The following is a 23,916-nucleotide window of genomic DNA, read 5'->3' as shown; positions in this document are numbered from 1 at the left end:
GGGATCTTAATTATTATTTTAAACAAGCAAATGGTACGAAATACTTTGATTGAGACACTTTGATTGTAAAAACTGAAATAAATAATTTATTGTACCAACTTATCCGCACTACAAATATTATCATATTATTTTTTGAAATAGTCGTGGAAATTCTGAGCGCATTTAACATTTAATGTTAGTAGAGCAGTAAAATCCATTGAAGGTTGCAGTCAGTTGACGCGATTACAAAGGTAAAGCTATTATAAATACCAGTTCAAATCCTTAATTACTCTGCCACTCATGAATTGCTTATAAAATGACTGACTTTGGCACTGGAGAATTCTTCGCGATTCACGAGAAACGCATTCGAGTGCCAGCGATACTATGAAAGAGTCAAGATTATACAAATCCCAAAAAAGTCGGTACTTTAATAATTAAGCTAATTACTAATTAAACTAGTTAAACAAGGATTGAGTCATAATAGTTTTACAATGAAAGGCATTTGGTGACCAACAAGTCAAATAATTGTTAGTAAAAAATAAATAAATATTCTCCTTCGTCTTAAACTCAAATAAAATTCTACAGATAAATTTACAATAAAAATTTACACAACGTTGTGGGAGTACGAATTATGGGGCGACCGATCAGTGGTCGAGATGGGTTGGGAAATATGTTTTTCTTGGGGGGGGGGACTAACCAATAATTGGGCTTATCTACACGTGTAAATCTCCTTTGTGACGATGCAAGTGTCACACGTGACCTCACAGCACCAGTGGAACTTGCATCTACAGTTCTTCCTCTCGGTGACCCTTCGTCTCCGGTAGCCTCGCCCACAGCAGAGCAGCTCGCACCCGTCCACGCCGTACGACGTGGCGTTGCACTCCCTTCCCTGCGTTCCCAGCGAACCCGTCTTGTTGCTGTACTGACAAAAGTCCAGCGACTCGTCAAAGTAGATGAGGTCGTCCTTCTCTGGCGGCTTGATGGAGGCCTTCGAAGGCACCAGGGACTTGCCATCGTTGCCCGGAATCACCTGCACTGCCCCGTCAAACTTCAGCTTTAGCATCTCGCCAATTTCTCGGAATGAAGGCACCTTCTGCCAACAAGTCTTGAGTGTGCAAGATCCAGACAGCCCGTGACACTTGCAAACCAGACGCATGTTGTTTTTCACGGCCTGAAATTTAGCAAGACAATCTGTTCATAAATTGAGACTGAGGATGAGTGAGGGGCAATTCATCAGGAAGGCAGGCAAAAAACATGGGCATAAATAAATTATGAATGGAAAAGACAAGGAATACATTGTCAAATTAATGGTTACAACTTTGTCGTAACGGATAGGTTATCAAACAATTTGTAAAATCTTGTCTCGGACATTTATTCGGGTCGGAGAGGGAATAATAAGGAGGCAAAGATCTCATCATCTGGAATACAGGTAAGCACTCGGCCTAATGGGATGGAATGAGTGACGACATTTCCTCCTTATCACCACTGATCCGATGAGATGAAATATTACGGCACTTATGGTAATGAATTTCATCAACTCATCTCCTATTTATCATGTTCGATGTTGACGGATGCGATAAGACGGGTGTAATCTGCATCTCCACATCTTAGCCAAACGGGTTTGGGAAAAGAATATATATGTACTTACCAAACGGCCAGCTTCGTTGTTATGCAGCAGCATCAGACTCCGGATATCACTCCGTCGTCGAATTTTGATGTCCAAGATATCTTTAGATCTCTCCTACGTAGGTGAAGAATAAAAACAATCGTATACTGCAATGCAGCCAAGTACAGCGTATGCATATGTACTCTCATCTCTCTTTCCAGGGTAGAAATCATTAGGAAATCAGTACTTACATAGCCGATAAATACGTTGTCTCCACAGCCACCCCACTCCCAACTCCCGTCCGTCGATTTCCCTGCAACAATAAAGTCTCAGATATTGTAGTACAACTGCCTCCACAAAAGCCAGAGCGCCCTGCATCTCGCCGCGTATTTACTACTGGATGCTGACTAACGCTACGCAGATATACTGCGAGAGATCAATGTCTGAATAAAGGGTTGAGATAAGAATAAACGGGACAAAACCGGCTGACTCTGTAGCAGACGTACGTTTCCTACTTTTTCCTACTATACGATGTACGGCACACCAGAGAACATGCGAGAATGACATCAGCTCCAAAGAATTCTGGAGCCTTGAGTGAAATAAAGTTGAAAAGTTAAAGGTTGTGAGGAATTTGAAATGTGGAACTGGAATTTCTACACAAGTTCACGTATCCGTGAGAAAATCAAACGGGTGGAATTTTTAGAGACATTTTTTCACCTCGATGAATTTTCTAATTTATTATTGACTTTGGGCAGGTGAGGTTAATACCCAATCTACTTGGTCAATGTGGTCATGTGCTCAATATCAGTATGGAAAAGGGTCAAAGTCAAATTACTTGATTATTAATTATTACCTGAGAGCGTTCGGTCGCAAGGGCAGTCTTGGACTTGACCTGAGCTGCACGCCTGGGTCACTGAAAAGGTCGTGTTCATTTAGTCAAGATATACATGCACGTATTTACGAAGGGCAGAAGTAAGATTTTTACCTGAGAAGGTCACCCCCGCCGCAGTGATGGCATGAACATACGCCGTCTCTCTCGTGTCTGGGGAAAATTTATTGAAATTAGAAATCATTCAATGGCTGCAACACCTGAGCAAAGTGTGAAGGAAATGCGAGTGCCATAAATCTGTCATCAGCGCCTTGGCTGGAGTGACATAGTGACATTAAATTTGTTAAAGCAGACAGCCACCTATTTACTGCAGACTCGCTGCAGAGGCATCAATTCTAATTTATTTATCTTTAGTCAAGTTTCGTTTCAGTTGTTGAAAATTAGTCGTCATTGTACAAGTTTTTTGCCCAGCCGAGTAAATTGCTTTTTAATATGATCCGATCGAATAAATAGCATACAATAAAAAAGGTGGGACAATGTAGATTCTGGATAATTCAGAAGAATTGAGCCCCATGTCGCGATGCCTCAGAGAGACAGAGTTGACACTCCAGTGGCCACTGCATCGCCCGGCCGCAATTGACATGATGACTGATGAAAGTGCAGAATGAGAAGCCAGAAATGATGGATTATGATGTCATGTCCGTCCGTAAGCCGTGGAATTGAGAACAGATTCCCTCAAGATTTGTTCTTCTCCTTGTTCGAGTCATCATTATCATTACACAAGAGAGAACACGACGTTTACAACAAACTCATCCAAAGAGAGTGAAGATGCATCTCTGATTTGACAATTTGAACAACTGCATCCCCACTGACTGCCAGTGAATGTTGTGGCCAGGTCGTCGTCACGTCATCATTACCTCTTCTCCTCTCTCCCTCACAATAGCCGTCTCTACCTCTCTCTAGGATCCATCCTATAGACTTGGTTTGAATTCATTCATGGAAAAATCAGCCAACAGAGAAGGGGAGCAGGATGAGTCGTCACAAAATGACAAAAAAATGGATCAATTAAGACATTTTCGACAAGAAAATGACAATTACCATCCATCCACCAACCCATTTCTATTTCAATGGAGTTTGTTAATGGAAACTCAATTTATTGAAAATGCCAAATTAGTATGTATGTAATGTGGGTTTAAATGTGTTGATAACTTCAATAATAGAGGAATATTTATGCGTATAAACGCATCTGACCAGGCAAAATGCAGCCTCAAATATTTGCCCCACACGCATAAAATCAATAAAAAGGGCAAGTAATCAATCAATTCTAAAGTAAACTGTGTTCAACCCTTTCACTCACTTTTTTAATTTCCCATCCCCACGAAATATGGACTCAATATTGACAAAGCAACTAACGGATCTCTGCTCAAGAGCTATATTTCGTCCATCATCCGTCACTCCTCGTTCGCTGACTGATTGATGACCAATAAATCTCCGCTCAACAATCCACACTTAAAACACACGTATGTACGATGGGATGAGATCCCTCGGCATAAACCATGCAACAAGCTAAACTGTTTTAGTCCACAACAGCGAAAAAGTATGCACTACTTGACAATAGTGATTTGATGACTCCCTCCCACCACCACTTTTTAAATGCCCAGTCCAACCAAACGCCTAAAACCAACAGCACATTGTTGGCTGTATGTACAAGTTTCTACTCTTACTTTCATTTTACGAGCTGGGCCTGTAATAATTCTGTTGAACTCTGTGAGCAACAATGCCTTGGAGAGAACATTGTTCCATTATTTGTTGGTTTGAATTATCATTTACAACGTTGCGGAACAAATGGAGAGGACAAGGTGAGTCCTGATCCTCCTGAATAATGCGATGATGAGATGATGGAGGTGGTCGCCGTTCAAAAGGGGACGAAGGGATGTGATACTCTCCACCTCTGAGCTCAGCACTCCAAATAAACGAATAATGCAGAGAGAGAGGTCTCGGGAAGATTTTAAGATTTACTGCCGACAATATAGTGTTGTCAACGGCGTAGGATAATATTCCCACGCTGCTGCTTGTTGGGCCATTTTCAGGCTAAAAAACCGTACTGCGTTGGAGAGTTGGTTTTAGTGAGGATGGGTCATTGTCAATTGTCATGCAGTCGTCAAGTCATCAGTATCAGTCAGCCCGTCAGTGTGGTGGTCACCTTTTTCGGTTTTGTGTGTTAGGTGGTTTGTATGTGGCATGGTCACTGGGCGATAAGACGAAAACCAAGGATTTTTTCACCCTTGCATCTCGACAGTCAAATTTACTCTGCTACTCAATCCGTGCATGTGAAATGCTTCTCCATTTATTTATTTGTTTGTAGATTATTCTTCCCAGGAACAAATTCTTAAATAAGAATGTTCGTCTCTTCCGCGTCGTCATGAAGCCAGGATCAATTTGGAGATGAATTTAGAATTTGGATGCATCGTGGACACAAAAACTGGAACTTTCTCCTCGAGAAGAGAGGAGGAGGACTGAATGAGAGTCACCTTGCGAGATAAGAGAAGCTTGTTATCTTTATGCGTTCCTTATCTTTATCACTTCCCTCGTTCACTCGCTCATTAAGCTGACTAACTGCATTGACACGTAAAAGCCAAAGTGGTATCTCCACTTATCCCAAATTCATTAAGTCAGCAAGTCCATACATCAAAATCACAAAGTTCTACCTTATTATGCGATAAGATTAGACTGCTGGAGAGAAGGAAGGCACACACGTACCGACGAGGACGAGGTCGCAACAACGGAAATTTTAAGCTTTGTCCCACTTTTTAGCCACTTTTTCTATACATTTGTATGTATACCAGTAGACCAAGCAATGACACTTTGGGAAATAAAATTAAGGTTACCTCATTGACGATGATGTGTGGCCTGTGCATAACGTCAAGCATAACTACAAAATTTAGAAAACATGTGGGCATTTTCCTTTGTGCTCAGTTAATGTAGGTTTTTTTAAATGAAAATCTGGACATTTGAACAGAAAATATGAAACATTGAAATAAAAATATCCGCAACCCGGCCAGACATTCTCGAGAAAAATTTATTTTATGAATTTCACGGATGGAATTCTTATAATTTGTAAATTCTATCAACGAACGAGTCTATGTTGAGCATAATAGTTGTGTTTAAGGGTTGACAGATTTTTATGATGACCAAAAAACTGGTTTCTGTCTCGCCAAGAGAGAAAGAGAGGTAAAAAAACTTGAACCGATTGTTTTCAATGAAATGTGGGAGGTCTTGTTCACTGGGCGATTTGGATGAACGAATTCGCACATTAATAATATCACAATGACATTACGGGCCAAGTTGTGCAGAAAAAGCGGACAGGGTGACAACAATTTTGCCACACATAATCTTGTGAATTGTACACACGCAAGTTTTACCACTTATGTATGCACATACTCAACCAAAGATAAATATGTATATTTTTGTGCAGCCGTCGTAAAGTTCATTCATTTTACTCACTCTTCACAAAACGGCTCTGTTTACTCATATTTCCGATGAACTGCATTTCCAAGTTTCCTTTTCAGACTTTATTTTTGGAAATGAGGTGAGTTGATTTTCCGTAATCACTGCGCCCTGTCTGGCACTGGGATTTAAAGAAAACTCGTTAAGTTTAATTAGTTTACCCCAATTTCATTAGTTGCATGAAAACAGTGATAAAGAATCCTGTCAAATTCTGCACATTGATGACTTTTGCCTGCAAGGGTTCTCTCATCGCCGTGGTTTTATTGCCGTGTTGAGTGCTCACTACTGCGTCAGAGGACTGGAAGAAGTGCGATAACGTGATGATGGTGGCCGTTTTTATGTATGCAGAGTCATAAATGCCCCTTTTGAAAGATATGTACATTCATACGTAGGTGCACACAATTACGTACGCAATTACCTACCAAATGTGCACCTCGGTTGAGCTGAACAGGTGCTCAGCCTATCTGCTCACACACATTTCCATATTATGCTCATAATCTCGTTCAAATTTTAAGAAATCCGGTTGTAAAATTCGTGTTGCTCATCACATCATCCGTAAAATGCCTTTGATATTCCTTACAATTCTCAGTAGTCAGATAGAAATTGCATGATAATGAGACAACGTATTTATATTATCAAGTTCGATACAGTTGTTAGAGATCGGCAAAGAATTTACAGGAACAAAAATATACACACACGTGTATAACAATGAGCATATGGTTACATAGCCAAGCAGACTCTGATACACAACAATCACTAGCACTATTATTAGAAATTCTGAGCATTAATGTGCACCAACCTCTGGAAAGAACGCGTCTGATGCTCCTCGGGAGGGCGGAACAGTTCCAATGGCGATTCTGGCAATGGAGAAATAATTGGTCGCATTGAGTTGAAGGTGACAAAATTAATATCTTGAACAAGTGTGTATACAAGTACCTTGAATTGGTATTGGCACTCGGTGGTTGCAATTTGAGAGCCCCTCTTCGCCTCGCGGATCATCTCTGGCTCCTTGTTGCAAAAGCTGCGAACTTTTCTCCGGTGCCGCCTGCCGCCGGTGGCCACCGCAATCTGCGTCTTCCCGTGAATGAAGTTCATTGAGTCGCGAAGGTTCTTGTTGCGTCCTTTGCGACACAGGCGCGAGGGGTCGATGAGCATGTGGGTGGTGGTCGGCATGTGGGGTTGCGTGACCACGGACGACGAGAATGCTGACACTGACGTGGCGTCAAATCTCCTGAAATGGACAAGCACATTGAAACATAAATTAGTCTCCGGCTAGTTCGTATCTGAATAATGTGGTAAAATCGGATTCTAACTCGAGCACACGAGCATACATATTGCTGTATACCAACATATGTACATGCACATCTAGATCTACTGATGAAGAGCTGTCAATACGTGTGCGATCCCCATGTCCTAATTCTTTACGGGCTCCACGGTCAGATGTATATTTTAAACTGATTCATCCCCATTTCTCATTACGAGCTTGGATGGGAGACTATCGTGGCTGGACACAAGGAACCTCACGTATATTGCTCGCATCATCCAGCATACAGGGTAGCCACAATTTATCTCCGGCCAGAAAAAGACGGACCCAGACGAAGCGACCCTTCCTCGTCTCTGAATCGAAGCAATGTTGTGATTCAGTTATCCGTGGGTTAGCAGTTGTGTGAGTAAAAAAAGGTTCAAAATGGTTCAAAAGTCGAGGGAGGAAATTGATGTGTAAGGCTCGTAAATTGCTTCTAAGGGGTAAACATTTGTCTTAGGAAAATATGTTAAGTATTTTCACCCTCATCGTTTCTGTTTATATCATTAATCAGCCAAAACTTCTTGTTGTGGAAGTCAGACCGTTTACCTCACTTGTGACCTCAGAGGAACACCACTCGGGACGGAATCACTGCTGAATGTGGGTAAATGAGACGAAAAAAATCCATTTTTGAGCAAAACTAAGCTGCACCAATTCCGTTTATAGTACGTCTCGCACACGTTTATTACAGCAAACCCCATACATACATGTGAAATGTGTACATGGCACACACCTAACTCTATCTACGACACTACCTCCCAGTTGTAATAGTAATAACGCACTAATTTCTCTCTTGGTGGTTTCCTCGAGATTTATGACCGTGGCCATCCAGTCCGAACGCAGACGACGGAGGTGCAGTTTTGTGGCCAGCCAATGATAATTACATGTTTCCATTATTGGTGGCATACTTATGAGAAGAACAATTAAATAGAACTTCACTTTTGGGACAGACAACTTTTCGGAGCAGTCGCTGCCCGTCTCAAAAGACTTTGATCTTGAGAGTATGAGAATTTGAGGAATTTCTATATTTGCTCGAAGTCCAGACTCAATTAAGAGTTTGTCTTTGTTTGGAGTTGATTGATCAGTAAAGTCATTCAATTCTGAGAGTATTTCAAGATGCCAAAGATAACACACACTTTTACGAGGCATCACTCAGCCATCAGGGGCAGTAAAAGGTGATAAGTGTGGAGCAGATAGGATAGGAGGCAACGAGTGGTTACTAACCACGCGTTGGTTATGAGAGACGACATGTTGGACCAGATAAGTATTACCAAATTCTTGCCATAAATCTATCATACGGACAGACTCGCACATGTACGAAATCTGGTTCTTCTTCTGAGGTGCAATAACTGCTACAAGCTCAACACACTTTTGAGAATTGTAATCCGACAAAAGTGGTGTTAAAATATCAAACAGAAATAAATTATAATTGTCTTCCCAGAAACTTCAACATGTGGTTAAGTGTTTTACGATATGGCAATCTCATTTTTTTCGAGAAATCCTTATTCCAATTCGTAAAAAAAGTATCATAAATTGTAGTGGATTATAAGATTGGATTCGAGGAATACGAAATACAAATCGTATTGGCGTGAACACGGTTCCTTCCTTCCTGGCGATGTTAGTTACATGCATAAAGAGCTCCACATAACCTGCATTTTGGGTGGGTGACAAGGAGAGTGTACAACAGCTTACAATTACACTGCACATTTACATATGTAAAGATGCACCATCTCCTTTGAAATCTAGACAGCACTTCACCTGACCTTAACGCAGCAGCAGAACTGCACTTGTTTGTCCACATGTTGTTCAAACCCTGTTCAGAAAATTTGGTTTGATTTGATTCAACAGCCTTTAGCTCAAGCATCATCACTTCTTGGCCCTTGAATGGAGGTGAAAATATAATGCCGTCCACATTTCGAGATGAAATGCTGAGCTGAAATTGTGGAGCAGGATCGAAATAATAAAGTAAAGGATTAGAGACACAGTGCGAGCATTGTGTTTATGACAGAGAAAGACGGGTGAATCGCACAATGAGGAAAACATGGAGATGATGGAATAAACATGCATTTTCACCCGTTAAGCTTAGTACTCACGATGGACTTTACGCGCGGAAAACGACTTTTGCAGAAATTCTGCTCAAATTCTGCCCGAGTGGTACTCAGCTCTTCGCGTGAAACTTGAGCGGAATTTTCCGCACGAGCAGTTTTCGCTCAATGTAAGCTCAAAGTTTCCGTTAAATCGAGGCAATTCTTTCACGTGAAATGTGAGCGGAAAGTGACTCGCGCCCCTCTGACAATGCGATGGTGTGAAGTGTAACCCTCCGATTTGGTTGAAATTTTGAAATTACGTGGTCCATGTCAATACAACCAACGTTTCTTCACGCAGTTTGTGCGATGGTCAGAATTTGGAAAAATATTTGAGGTCAAAGTTGAAAAACGGGCGATTTTTACCAGGCGGGGGAAGCAAACTCAACTTCAATTCTATTTCCGTGCTAAAAATTGCACATTTTTCAACTTTGACCTCAAATATTTTTCTAAATCCTAACCATCGCACAAACTGCCTGAAGAAACGTTGGTTGTATTGACATGGACCACGTAATTTCGAAATTTCAACCAAATCGGAGGGTTACACTTCACACCATCGCATTGTGAGTCCAAAATAAGAGGGCGGAGCAACCTCAAAATCTCATTTTCAACTCAATGACAGGGCGGTTAATTTAAAATGGGGCAAAGTGAAACCTGTTTTTCAGCTCAAACGACCTGAGTACCTACGAGTGAAAAATGAGCGAAATATACGTGGAATAGTGGTATTTTCTGTCCGCTTACGAATTTCTTTCCAGCGAAAAATTTAACAGAATTTTAACACGATGAAATTCCGCGTGAACATTCGTCCTGAGTACTAGGCTTTAGTGCGGTGCAGGGTGAGGGGACGTGGCTGGGAGTGGGGACAAGGGTGAGGCGAAACACGTCCACCCTGCACAGTCCCTCTGGAAGCAATCAACAATGAATAATACGCGAAGAATGGGAACAAGAGGGATGAGAAGAAGGGAGTAAGAAAGTGAGTCTACGGAGGACGAGTCGTTCCATAAGTCTGCAGAGTTGTATATGCCCGACGGACTGAGAGAGTGAGATGAGATTGAGCTTTTAAAGTGTTCCAACATCTTCAAACCAATTTACCATGCATGCCTTAAAGGCCTTTTACTTACTTTAGTTAACATTTTAACCATTTAACAATAATCCAGCCAGACGAAGAAGTAGAAGCTCATCTGTTCTCTGGCTGGCTGGCTGGCTGGCTCTCACTCAATAATATGTGAACTGTCCGACCGAAATCTTTTTCTTTTGAATGTTGCATTCTTGACGACGACTATATCAGGAGGACCACATCGTCCTGATGCACCTCATACTCTCACCACTCACTCTCTTACCTGCTTCACTTATGAGGATCACATGTGTATAATTAAACGGAGAGGAGAAGTAAATGAAGTGAGGTCCAAAGTGTATGTCATGACAGGAGTAAAAGTAAAATGTAATGTAAAATTGGCCGTAATGATCAACAAGTTGGACGGATTTGTTCCCACTGCACGTTGGCCGTCGTACCTTCACCGAGAGATGAGTTGCTGAGGGTCTTCCTTCAGGGACGGGCCTTATTATACCAAATTCTCACTGCGATGAGTAAATCATGGACCTCTGCAGCCCCTCGGACCATGTTAAAACAAAAAATTATCATGCATGCCACTAACAAACTACACACTGCACAACCTGCTAACTTCAGACCTATTTATGTACCTGCCCGACCGAAGAGTGCACCTTGATGCACTTTTACTCAAACTGTTAAAACCTTATGATTTCTTGAAACCAATGTGGAGAGGAATTTATAAAAACACAATAATTTTTTACAGAGGAAGGACCACACCAAATTGAGCCTAAAAATATTACACGCATCTCCCAAACGGACATGACTCTGATCGAGACCAATTCATCTCACGCCGAGTACGATAAAAAGAAGAGGAGAAAGAAATACGTATATTTCATCCATGCACATATTTCCTATTACGTAATGCTCTCTCCTATAATACGTACGTTAAGAGTGCTGCAATGCATGGCGAGGTCGGTGGACGAGAGACAACTCTTCCAAATTCTGACAAAATATTAATTTGCTTGTCAAATGAGTAAAAGCAAGAGGACATTTTTTTCCATACCCTGAGGAGAGATGAATTGAGGTAGCAATAACTGACAAGAGTAGAAGCCACTGGCCGTCCATTGTGGGAGGATCGCCTCTTCCTTCCTTCCGTCCGTCTTTGCCGTGGGTTGGCAGAAGTTGAAGACTTTTCAGAAATTGCAGTCCCCAGTTACTCGGTGGTCCACTTTCCCATTGTTTCCAGCAGAAATTTCTCAAGGAGGGTGTACGTACTGACAGGAGTTCACAACTTGAGTCTGGTTGACCCCACAAAATTGAGCAGTGCAGTGGTCGCGAATTGATACAATTTTTACATGTGTGCAAAAGTTCAAGTAGAACGAGTTACGTGAGTCCAACTATAAATTGAGACTAAACAATACAGCAGGAGCAAGTTGTTGTTGGGTACTCGACTCGACTGGATCTCGATGATAATGACCGTCGTGAATCCTTTACGATCTTGATTCGTGGGTAGAAATGAAGTGCATAGCTTCCACTTCTTGTTTTTGACGTTTAATAATTTTTTTTTCAGTTTGTTTAGACTGAAACTGTCTGCAGAATGGTTGAGGCCACGACACAGTGGTTATCTTCTCTCTTTAACAAAGTGACATAATTGAATTGGCAATTTACAGAGTCATTCCGGCCTCAAAAGGGGAATTTGACCAAATCGGGACAACATTCATGCAAACAAGGTTTGACGGGTTGCCAAATGAATGCGCTTTTAAGGCGAATCTGCAGGTGGTGGCGGTTGTGAGATGTGTTTGGACAGGTTTTGAAACACAAGTCCCTAATGGTTATACATTCGTGTTGTGATTCTCTCCACTGGACACTGAGCTGCCACAATTTGTTAGTTCATCCTTCTGATTCAATTACTTGTGCTAATCGACTGTAATTGAACTCATTATTTCATGAGGAGAGCAGCCTGAGCATGTCAACGTGATGCTATTTATTTTGACACGATTATTACGATATCTCGTTCGTCTGGCTGTGATGTGAGGCACTCGTCGTCGGTTCGAATGTAACGCAAGATTTGGACATGGAAAATGAAATGTAATCTCGTATAATCAAAACTGTCCGACGTTACGATTCGTGCTCAAAGTTTTAAATCCCGCAGCGAGCCACACACAGAAAATTCGTGGGGTCAAATTTAACGATTCCTAAGTTTGTTTGTATATGAGAAACTTGAGATGATATTATCATCAAAAGAAGTCTCAAAGAGTTATGTTCGCTCCTCCCGAGGATCACTTTTCAACACTTGTTTTGCTTCGGTCTCCTCAAAGACGACGGACTGGGCCACCAACAATTTGGCACTTTTTCCATGCAAAATTACCGTACTTTTACCCAGTTTTTGCGAGACGTGCAGCGTGCGTTGCTGGTGATGAGTTGGTGGAGAAACACGGGACAAAAGTGAGAAATTTTTTGGATTGACAACAGAGTCAAGAGCAGCGTTATTATGGATGGATGGATTAGTTTGGTTGTGGAGCTTTTTTTCCGGTGTTGCGTTGAGCGTAGGATCACTTACTCAGTGGAAAGCAGTACCACGACGTTGCTGCTGCTGCACCATCACACCACCGTTGTGATTACCTTCTCTATCTCGAAATGGAGAGGGTATTAGATGGATGGATGGACCGTGGAATGGACCTCGAACAAGATATTGGAGATACTGCGCTTACGTAGCTCTTTACATATGTGCATGGAGTGTGTAGGCAGGCAGCAGCAGAGGTTTTCCACCACTTTGTGTGTTCCTCCAAAGGTCCTCCCTTCATTTTCCTCCTGAGAAAGATTTCGTGGACATGTTCCTGGTGGTGGTATCGATGCAAGTAAGCAGTGCTTGTGGAATGGCATACCTGGGCTCCAAAGGTAGGCAGCATAAGCACAATAAGCATGTACAAGGAAGGACGGAGAGAGAAAGAGAACAGGTTGAATTGGATTCCGGTACACCGCCTTGGAAATGGATATATCTTTGGAAATGGTCAACCAGGGTCCTTCGCGTCTGGGGTCTTCCCACATCACGTTCTCCTGCTCTCAAAATAAATATACTCCATTCATTCTTCAAAATGACGTCGTAAGAAATAAATCAGTAATTATGTATCAAAAATTAAATCGCGTCATGTCATAAATAGTCATTGCTAGGAGTAAATATTGAACTTTGAACGATGCGACGAGTTTAACGCTGCTGCGTGCAACAGATCCGCATGGGTTCCACATTGTTGTGTCCTTTGTGCATGCCTCACCCTGTCCAAGTTTTCTTGACGAGGTATTTACAACTGGAGGTACTACTTGTCATACTACCTGATAAAGAGATGCTCAACTGAATGTGCTGTAGATATTTAGAGTGGACGGACTGTTCCCATTGTATGGACGGAGTTCAGGAACTTGAGACAAAATTGATATATTTTATGTTAAAGGGATTAGAGTCAAGAGATTGTACAACGTTGTTTCTCTGGCCTTACGAGCGTCTGTCTGTTGGTGGTATAGGAAGGAGGTAAGGTAGGTCGGCGGTGCGGTGAGTGGTGTTATAAGACAAAGGCTCTTGCTTGCACTAACACTTTGAACGTTTATAAGGTCTTAAAACCAGTCGACAACTGCACACTGGATGAAGATGAGATATTTTCCATTTGCTCAACTCATTAGGATTACAGCACAACTTGAGGATTGAGTTGCGAAGAAGTAAAATACTCGACTAATGAAAAGACGAATAACTAATTACGGAATGCGAGAAGCAGAAGTTGTAGTCATTACAATCGTCGTCATCGTCATCATATGAGGATGCCGAGCTCAAGTGCCTGCATCTGATAATGTCATGCAATTACATTTGTACATACGATGACGTATTGCATGCAACTGTGCATATCTTTCTATGTTATTTATTTTTGCCCTAAATTACCTGGAAATCAGAGGCTAATATTTCCAGAGGTTTTTTTTAACAGGGATTTTACAGGGGCAGGAAAATCTGGAACTCGATAAGATTCCCTTTTCTCAGGAGAATATGGGCTATGGGAGGCGAAGAAGGGTTTGTAATTTTTGTGAAGTGGAACAGTGCTGGCGAGAGTTTCAGGTAATTAAGGAAAACTGAACTAGAATTGTTAGTTTGTGGTTTATCAGTTCAAGTTCAAGTGCATGGCAGGTCGTTCTGATAATTGTAGGGTTTGGTCAGGGATTTTAAGTAAATCTCGTACCATGGAATTTAGACACAACAATTATACGAATACATCGACCCAAAAGAAGGTGAAGGGTGGAACACATGTACACGTTTATGGAGGATGGATACAAAATCGTTTTTTGTACACACAATTGTCTAATTGTTGCATTGCATTTCAGCAATTTCAGACGTGTTCAACATCTGCCCAAATTCCTGTTAAAATTTTGGACAGAGACTTGTATGACAGTCTTACAGCAAAGTAAGTGCTGTGTGGAGAATTTTTAGCAAATGCTGTTGTTGCGTGCGATTAATTTGTACCGGGAGGCTGGTATGCAGTTGTTTATAGAATTTACCATTTCAATGAGAAGTCGCCGGTTTTCAAGAATTTATAAAAAAAATCATAATTTCAAAGCCATAAACGTCATCAAGTTTGTGATAAACGTCGACATGTCAGGCGATTCTCTGTCTACCGAAGGACAACAACAACGACGACGCAACGGGGTAAAAGTCATGAAATGAAGTTATCAGACAATTCTCTGCCAGCGGTGTGGCATACCAGACACAAAACAGCCAAAACACACAACGTGCATACGCACAAGAAGCATGCAAACGTACAAAATAAGCCCTCGGTCGGTGGATTATAAGGGCCATCCATCCATACATATGTAACTGGTCCACTAATATTAGCCTTTAATAAATAGGTAAAAATTAAGACAGTTTTAATACGTCCAGCACCAGCACCACCAAAACCACTTAAAGCATGGCTAAACCAAAATTAAATTTATTACCTGGGTCGCATTGTATCACAATTAACTTGGACACAATTGGTAGGAGTACATGAACACATTTTCATGTTCTCTCGCCAATAAACAGCTTATCCTGCGCTGTTGGTAAAAAAACATATTTCTGTGAAAATGGATTTCAGATTTTCGAGGAAGTTTTCTAAAATTGACCAAGTCATAAATAATTCCAAGAGGACGCAAAGTAACACCAAGTTGTCTGTGTTGTTGAACATGGTGCGACACGGCGGCTGTGACCAAACTTACCTGCTTGACACCGGGCACCAGGGATTACACTGCATTTCGATTTTATTGCCACCCCATTCACGACATGAGCGCAGGTATATACTTATTGGTGAGGAGCAACTAATGGAAATCCAGCGGGGTCGAGAGATGGGTAAATATCTGAGCCATAAAGGTGGGTCAAAAATTTCTAAGCAAGAAACTGGCAAAATGGGTAAAGTTCCTCGAGTCTCTCTCACGTTTTGTGGATTTCGGGGAGTAGGATTGTAAAAGAGTGAATTGGCAGAGTGATGAGAGGTGAGAAGTCACTTATCGCCACACAACAGGCAACTTTTCCCCAGAGCTCAACAATGAGAGGCCAGACGACTCATTCAAAACAGGATGTCTGCGACTCCTGCTCTTTTCATTCATAAAAGGTGAGAAATATTATCTGTCTCTTTCCCTCTTATTCTTCTTACTCCTCACTAAATTCCCACATTTTAACAACTTTATTGCGATGACAAAAGGAAAAACTAATGCATATTTGCCCCTAAATACGTTTGCACGAGGAAAAGCCGTGTATGCAAAATAATAATGACAAGTTTTCCTCCACAATCGACAAGAGTTTTACAAGGTTTCGCTTAAATTGTTTTGAGATCAAGTTGAAAGAATTGAGTGAAGTGTTTGTAAGCCGTTTTATTTGAGTGAGCTCGCTAATCCCGGTTGAGGGCTTTCTTCTTCGTCTTCTTCTTGATCGCCATTATGCTCGCTGCTGTTGGGTTACGGAGGGCGAGTATTGATTGAGCTGACTGTGGGATGCATTATCATCCAGTGATGATGATGATTATTATTATTATTTGTGAAGGAGCAGACCATTAGAGCAGTGATAGGAGTGAGATGTAGCCAAGGAAAGGTATCTTTTCACACTTTTCTCGCAGAGGAAGCCCGAGATGAAAGATGCCGACGACGGGTGCACCAACATCTCAACTTGTTAACAGTCGCTCCTCATTCTCATCACACAAAGGCTCAAGAGTTCAAAAGCAAAATCTGCCGGCACCACCACCAACACAGAGCAAGTGATACAATTATACCTTAATGTGCTGCATTATTGACCACCTTTATTATGCCTCATGCACCCTCAACATTCCTCGCCCCTCCAAATCCATATCCCTACCTCACAAAAATTCCGTCCAATAGTGCGAAATTTACTCAGATTTTGGATTCATTTCATCAATATCTGACTCAATCTTGCACATTTTTCTGCACAATTGTATATGATTCCAGGAGGAACGGATTGCATACGTTGTTGGACGTGGCAAAATAGTATTAATGTTGTGCCATGCAAAGATTTTACCTTGGCTTATGCGAAAATGTTGGTGCAGCATCAGAGCAAACGTCACATTTGCTTGGAAGATCATTGACTGGGAACTATTAAGGCCAAATTTTATTGCTTCTCAATCACCTCCAAAGTGGATCATGTTCCTCGTCTTTATTGCGCAATGGAATCGAGAGTAGATTAGCCAATGTGTGTATTTGCCACCCAATTACGGTTATGGCATGTCGAAACATGTACACGTAGACAGCAGCTCTGAGAAGGCGAGTCCTTCCGTGTTCGGAAATAGGAAGGCGTGCGGGAGAGCGAGATGGAGTAAGCATGTGGGAACAAGAAGGGTCAAAGATCTTCTGGTTTTTCGAAATGCCACCCAATAAAGTACTCCACGTCACAAGTTGCATAAACACAGAGTTTCACTTTCTGTTCCGGGCTTCACTTTCAACAATCACGACTCGGGCTTTCTAAATAAAAGCGTTACGCATCTTTTCTCCGAACTCTGAAGGGCTTGCTCTATAAATTGCTGCATAGATTCTACTAAACAAACTATAATGCCTGCATATGCAATCTACATATGCATATAAGCACTGCTGCTACTTATTGTTAGTAGGTGAAAGCTAAGTTTGTATGGTATGTGCCAAATTGAACCAAGCGGAAGTGAGACGACATGCAATCCTGCATGAACCGACGCCATATGGCGAATGGGTGACCATTCAACCGAACCTTTCCACATTGCTCATTTGGAGTGTTAAAAATTTGTTTGGAAGCCAGGGTCCAGAGTTTTGTGGGGGGTCCTCCCTTCCATTATTGCGGACCTCATTCATTTCATCGTCTCACCTCATCTTGCAGCCATCCATACAACAACCTTCCAAGATTTCCAGTGGTTTCCATCCACCTCTGGCTATGCACCCCACTCGCATGACGAGCGTCTCATCATCGTCATTGATGAGGAAACGTGAAGAAAAGGTGGCAACGAGGAGAGAATTCCTTGGGCCGAGGAGAGCACAAGGGGAGGAATGTCACTACATACAAACAACTCAAACAACTACCGAAATCATAATTCACAATGGACTCCTGGCTGTCATTCTTCAGAGATGGACCACAACGAAGAATAAGGAACAATGTTGCAAAACACCGGGGCAGCTTTGAGACCAAGACCATGTACCTACCGCACCTCCGATTTTACCCAGGATGGTGATTAGAGAGACCAACCATCGTCATCATCACCCATGTGCATACACGCAGGTAAGGTTCCTCTAGGAGCTTGAAAAAATCCGGCCGAGATGACCTAATCCCACGACTCTTCCCCACTGCTGAACAATAGGCGTGGACAGGAGAAGCAAGAAAATGGGAACAAAAGAATCAGAAGGATTTTATTGTTCTCATGCTGAACGGGAGAGCGAGAGGGGTACGATAATACGATACACAGTAATAACGACGTCAATTTGGAATATTGAGCTACATATTTAGTTCATCGTTTCTGATTAGTTTGCTTCATTACACACTGCGCTCATATCCTGCTCTTTATTTTCGTTGTTACAATTTATAGTAACTCGACGCATTTGTTTCGGTTTATTTTCTCATAAAAAACTAATCAACATGGAGAAATTGACAAGATGTGGAGTAGATTATCTAGTAGATGCTGGTTTCCTATGCAGGAGGAGGAGGAGGAGGAGAGAGCAAGAAACGGTACATGATCGGCACTTGGCCACTTTGAAAATCCACTTTGTTTGACCACTTGAGCTCATAATTGAGATGACAATGGACACTTTGAAAAGTGAGGAGTAAACAAAAGTGTCCATTTCTACTCGCATGCGGATGATTGCTTTAATGAACCAGCTCCAACAAAGTACGCATTGACAAGTGGTCATCGGCATTCAATTTTACCATTATTAGCATCAAATGAAAACGTTGATGAGGAATTTTCGAAGGTAAACGGACCCTTCTCCTCCTCTCCGCTCGACGTTCGTTCCTGGTGGACGACGACGGTGTGGTCCAGGGACAAAAGAGAAGATGATTACTACATTTCTGATTATGAATTCTTCGGAAACAAGTATGTATCCCATACAACGGAGGCTTTTAGATACTCGATTCAAAAGTATACAAGTGACACAAATGAGTTTGGACACTTGAGATTTTGGCTCAATTTGTCGATAAAGTGCCGCTGATGAACTCAATGCCTGGAAAGCAGTCAAACATCCTGATTCCCGATAATGGAGATATGATTGACATTCACAAATCTCGAGATTTTAACGTTTTCAGAAAAAGGTTGCAGAAAGGACGCGGCCTCACCTTCTTCGTGAAGTGTTCAATTGTTCTTTTCATTATTAGCTCCACGAATACACTGAACTATGATCATACTAATAATGGACAGTCGTGTACTGCATAGATACGTACTCTGTATGTGTGTACAACATGAGTTTTCAATACATACACACACTTATCATGAGAGCCGTCATGAGAAAGTGACGATAACATCACTCGATTATCCACTTGAGCTCCTTCTCCACTCTGAACTGTTAATTTACTGTGCAATGAGTGAGCAATTGAGCTGTTCAACCAGTCGTAAGAGCAAAAGAGATGGGATCCAGGAGGGTTCAAGAATGAACACAATTGAGTCAAGAAATAGGTGGTCCGCTAGATTCTCGTCCTCCGCGTATGCATTTGCAGAAAGCAATGAATAGCAATCGGAAACATATTCTCGTGGACTGCATACATTTCAAATATTGTCAATTTCGAGTGTGTGGCATTCTCCTGCTAACAATGGGAAATCAGCTCGGATCACGTAGCAAAAAGATGCCGACACTAAACAAATGAAATGAAAATCACTTTACAAACAACGATTATTGTAAACATGAGAAGAGAGAGAGAGAGAGAACAACTCTTTGAGCCATCCAGCATCACTAACTACTGATACAGAATGTAATGTATGAGAGACTAATTTCGTCTTCGTAAGTACCACTTAAATGCATAGTCACCACAAGTTGGCTTCTTTGGTGGATAAATGTGAATAAAAAATATTGGAGAAAATGTCTCAAAAAAACTTAAAACAGAACGCATTTGTTTTTCAACGTCAAAGTAGACAATTAATAAGACAAAGGCCAAACCGCGTCGTCGTCGTCGTCGTTTGCATAGTTGACCATTCCGTAAAAAATTGAGGGGGACGAGTGAGTAGATGTGTACAGGTGAGACGCAGTATTTCCACTTGTTGCATGGCTGCTGGATGGATGATTAGTGAGAAATGAATAAAAAAGGTTAAGCCGAGGACACACAAATAACTCGAGAGTCATCACACTGGATATCACTTAAGACAAGATGACTGATAGACTTAATTTGTACTTGTGTTTGGTTGGAGATGACCGTTTCAGATTTCTCACGGATGTTGAGAATGCCCAGTGACATGACATGACGTGATGACAAAGAAGACAAACTACTCCCTTGTTTCCATTAGCCGCAAAATGGTCGTCACCACTTGCTGGAACTATCCAACGACACCATATCTCTCAGTCCTCATATTTCGAGTATCTGTCTACATACGTATTATGGAAATGGATACATTGACTTGGAACAAATTTGCATGACGGCCGCACCCACGAAGAATTTAATATTACACACAAGCAATAAATGCAACCTTATCAAGTTATCTATTTCCTGGATGGCACAATGCGAGCTTCTCTCAACTGGCAGAGTTAACAACGCAACGACAAACGTGGAAGGCCAACAGGAAGGCGTCATTGCTGTGAAAGAGCTGAGCTGCCATCTAAAATCGCTTTCACCAATCCTCCACCCAAAAGCATCTCCTCGTTTCAAGTGAACCATGTCTTTGTTCATCCAAGCGTTAAGCAGCTTTCCATACGACCTGGATCCAATTCCCAAAGCGTTACTACCTCGTACGTAATTTTATGAAATGGCTCTCCAACAAACTAATCTCCACGATGGAGCTGGCTTGTACGTACGTAAATATTTATGGATGTGCAATTGTAATGAGTATTTAGATGCTGGTTCCTTAAAATTTTGTGTTGGCTTCGTCTCGTATAAAGCATTTACAAGAGACGACGTCAGAGTCATTCCTGCGGCGTTGGACAAATGGGGTTGACAATTTGATGGATCATGGCAGGTCGTGACTTTCTGTGACATGAGAACCAGGAACGGTAGCAATGGTCGTGTTGTGAGACTCTGATCGAGATGAGATCAAAATCAACCAAAGCGAAGCCACAGGTGACTTTTAAATTGAAAACAAATTCCAACTCCGATTCAACTCTGAACCCAATCACAGACAATGACGACATTTTTTAACCCTTTTGTACTCATTTTTCCTCCTGATTGTGCTGCATTGGGAAATAAAAAGCGTATTGTCTCCACCACGTCACATTTTTGACATCTCTCTCTTCCCCACAAAAATATTTGAAAGTTTAACATTTTCAACTTGGTTATCAATCTTTTAACTCTTTTTCTTGTCCAAGTAAATGCGAGTAAAAGTAAACAGATGAAGTACAACATACATAAATACGTATTTATTTCGTCTCATTTCCCAAGAGGAAGCTCAAGAGGAGCACAACCGGACGGAAATATTTCTGGAATTTCTCGTCCAAATCCCATACGACTTTTTTAATGCACCACTGCATATTTTATGTTACCCACATTCTCGGGTTGTGTATGATTGATTCCTCGATTAAATCATGACTCTTCTTTTGAGTTTACCAGCTTCTCTGAGAACTAAACAGTTGGAACTCGTGACAAGTGACAAGGCCAAGTGACAAGGACGAATTTTTGTCTGGAAGTGATGCAGTAAGGCACGCCATAGGTCGAGAGAAAATTTATTTTAATGCGTACCCTTTATAAACGAATCCATTTTCCGCCGCGGTGCATTCTTTCGAAATAACTCGTCAACGTTGGTTGGTGGAAGATGATGAGGTTTGTCTAAAAGTGAGACAAATGAATTCATACGAAGGGAGATGGAACGAGTTGATAAAAATGTGGATTGATCTGGCGACAAGGGATTCATGTGGGGAAGGAAAGTATTGAATGCACACACGGCGGAGTAATAAGACGTAAAACCTACAGAGCATTGTTGATCTAGCCCGAGTCAGAGTCCGCTTCTAAATTTTTGGTGGATGATCCAACTACTATTTACAGTCATTTACAGGTAGTAGCTATTCGTAATCGTCAAAAATGTGAATACTTATAATCCAGCATGTAAAATTTTAGCTTTTTCGGCCAATTTTCATCTTTCTTTTACCAATTTCAAAAAAAACAGCCACCCTGTTGGGTCCTCATGGCAAAAAATTTTAAAAGTTACTTCACATCTGCCAATATCAACTATAGAATAATGCCAAATTTCAGTCTTCTAATACAATTTTCTAAAACCAGTGGGGGTGGCCCTACTGGAGCCTTCTTAATCATAATTTGGTCGTTGTAACATTGTATTTTCAAAAACAAATATGTCCAATGTCCCGAATATTAATCTTGTACGACCATTCTAAATATTCTGCTGGCCCATACGACATGTGTACAATTCAAGTCGATAGGACAAGTTTGACGAGAGTTCTGGCGAAACCTAATGGACAGATGGGCATGATGGTTCCATAAGCTCTGACTAGGGCAAAAAATATGTCGAAATTTTAGGTGCATAAAGCACTCAAAATTCCTACCTCGACAATTAGTAGTGGGGGCGGTGGTGAAGCACTAATTACGACCAAATCAAACCATGAAGATTGGTTGCAATTAGTGCATTAAATGCATTCAGCTCCACCCACTTGTCAGCGACTCATTATGAGAAGCTTTACTCGGACCATATCGCACAAACCGGTCACAATTGGTGCATCTTACAACTCTGTAAATGCTTAAAATACGCTCTATATCTCGGGATTCATTAAGCACATGATGGAGTTCGGAGGAATAAATACATGCGCTGACTGAGATGTTCATATATACTCAAGATGAAGGAACAATCAAGCGCAGCAAAGTAAATAGGTGCGTTTTTTGAGGAAATCAAGAGTTTAATTCGGGGAGAGGATTGAGTGCTACTTACCACCGACCAAGACATCGCCTCCCCCTCCCATTAACAATTTATAGACGGCCTATTCACTCTGGAAATGAAAAGACGTGTAATCAACTAAACGGTCTTCGGGAGTAATGCTAGAACCCTTTTTCATTAGCTGGACCCTTTCACACGCACGAGGAAAGTTCATAATTTTCTTGAAACTTTTCTGAAAAAGGAGGAACAATAATTGTACGAGAAAAAATGTGCCAACTCTTCAAAGACTTTTTGTGAGATCAACGGTGCAATAAAAAAAATGAGACTTTACAAAAGAGAATGGAAACAAAGGAAGTTGGTCATAAAGGATAAAAAAATGGTTTTCATGCTTCATATTGTTTCTTGTCCCACATTTCTCGCATAGAAATGAAACAGAAATTTTATACAAACTCGAAAACCGGAGCTTCAATTTATCATCAGTCCTGACGAATGAAATTCAAACACAGACTTCAAAATAATGCACTAATCAACAGCGCAATTAGAACGTAGACGTGGAAAATATTCAAGCAAATTCAATTCAATTTTGACTTTCAACCGTCCCCGATCTGATCTGGCATTCTTTGTTTCTCTTGAACGTATCCACATTTTATAACTTCTCGTGAGTCGAGGTAAGTGTTGACGATAAGAGAATCACAGTATTGACTCAATAAGAAACAGGTTTTGAATAAACAATAATCTAACGTTTATTGCCCATTGCTGATTACGGGACAAGTTTTAAGCCCATCACGCTGGGTATCTCGGGTCTTGCAAGAGCCACCGAAACACGACGACTTCTCCGATAACGCACCATATTGATGATCATGAATGCATGGTCATCAACTACTGTGAAGCAGAGGAGGTTCCATGCAAAATTCAGCAGTAGTTCAGTCTAGTAGCGAATCTTGGGTTTCTTTAGAATGAAAGTTGAGAATACTCAGATTGCCCCGAGTTGGTTTGAAGAGCATGATCAACTCCAACTATGTACGTAAATATGTCTAACGGTTTGTGAACAATGGACCCACGTCTTCTG

At 41.4% G+C, this 23,916-nt stretch overlaps 1 protein-coding gene across 1 annotated transcript; it reads right to left on the bottom strand.

Moving 5' to 3' along the window:
• Positions 1-58: 58 nt before the first annotated feature.
• On the bottom strand, positions 59-13,450 carry LOC110849830 (protein Wnt-1). The gene is made up of 8 exons (XM_022097287.2): positions 11,423-13,450; positions 6,858-7,152; positions 6,721-6,778; positions 2,571-2,627; positions 2,439-2,498; positions 1,837-1,898; positions 1,628-1,720; positions 59-1,150 (listed from the first exon to the last, which is right to left on the bottom strand). The coding sequence occupies exons 1-8, from the start codon at positions 11,482-11,484 to the stop codon at positions 689-691; spliced, it is 1,149 nt and encodes a 382-aa protein (XP_021952979.1). The 5' UTR covers positions 11,485-13,450; the 3' UTR covers positions 59-688.
• Between the last annotated feature and the right edge of the window lie 10,466 nt (positions 13,451-23,916).

The sequence above is a fragment of the Folsomia candida genome, unplaced genomic scaffold (assembly GCF_002217175.1).
Source record: "Folsomia candida strain VU population unplaced genomic scaffold, ASM221717v1 Fcan01_Sc001, whole genome shotgun sequence".
Taxonomy (NCBI): Eukaryota; Metazoa; Arthropoda; class Collembola; order Entomobryomorpha; family Isotomidae; genus Folsomia; species Folsomia candida.
The sequence above is the reverse complement of the archived record's forward strand: the minus strand, read 5'-3'. Positions and strand labels throughout refer to the sequence as shown.

Coding starts and splice junctions, on each gene's coding strand:
- LOC110849830 (XM_022097287.2), bottom strand. CDS start 11,484: ATGGACGGCCAGTGGCTTCTACTCTTGTCAGTTATTGCTACCTCAATT. Junction 6,779..6,857: donor AGTGCCAATACCAATTCAAG/GTACTTGTATAC, acceptor CTCCATTGCCAG/AATCGCCATTGGAACTGTTC. Junction 1,151..1,627: donor ACAACGAAGCTGGCCGTTTG/GTAAGTACATAT, acceptor GCTAAATTTCAG/GCCGTGAAAAACAACATGCG.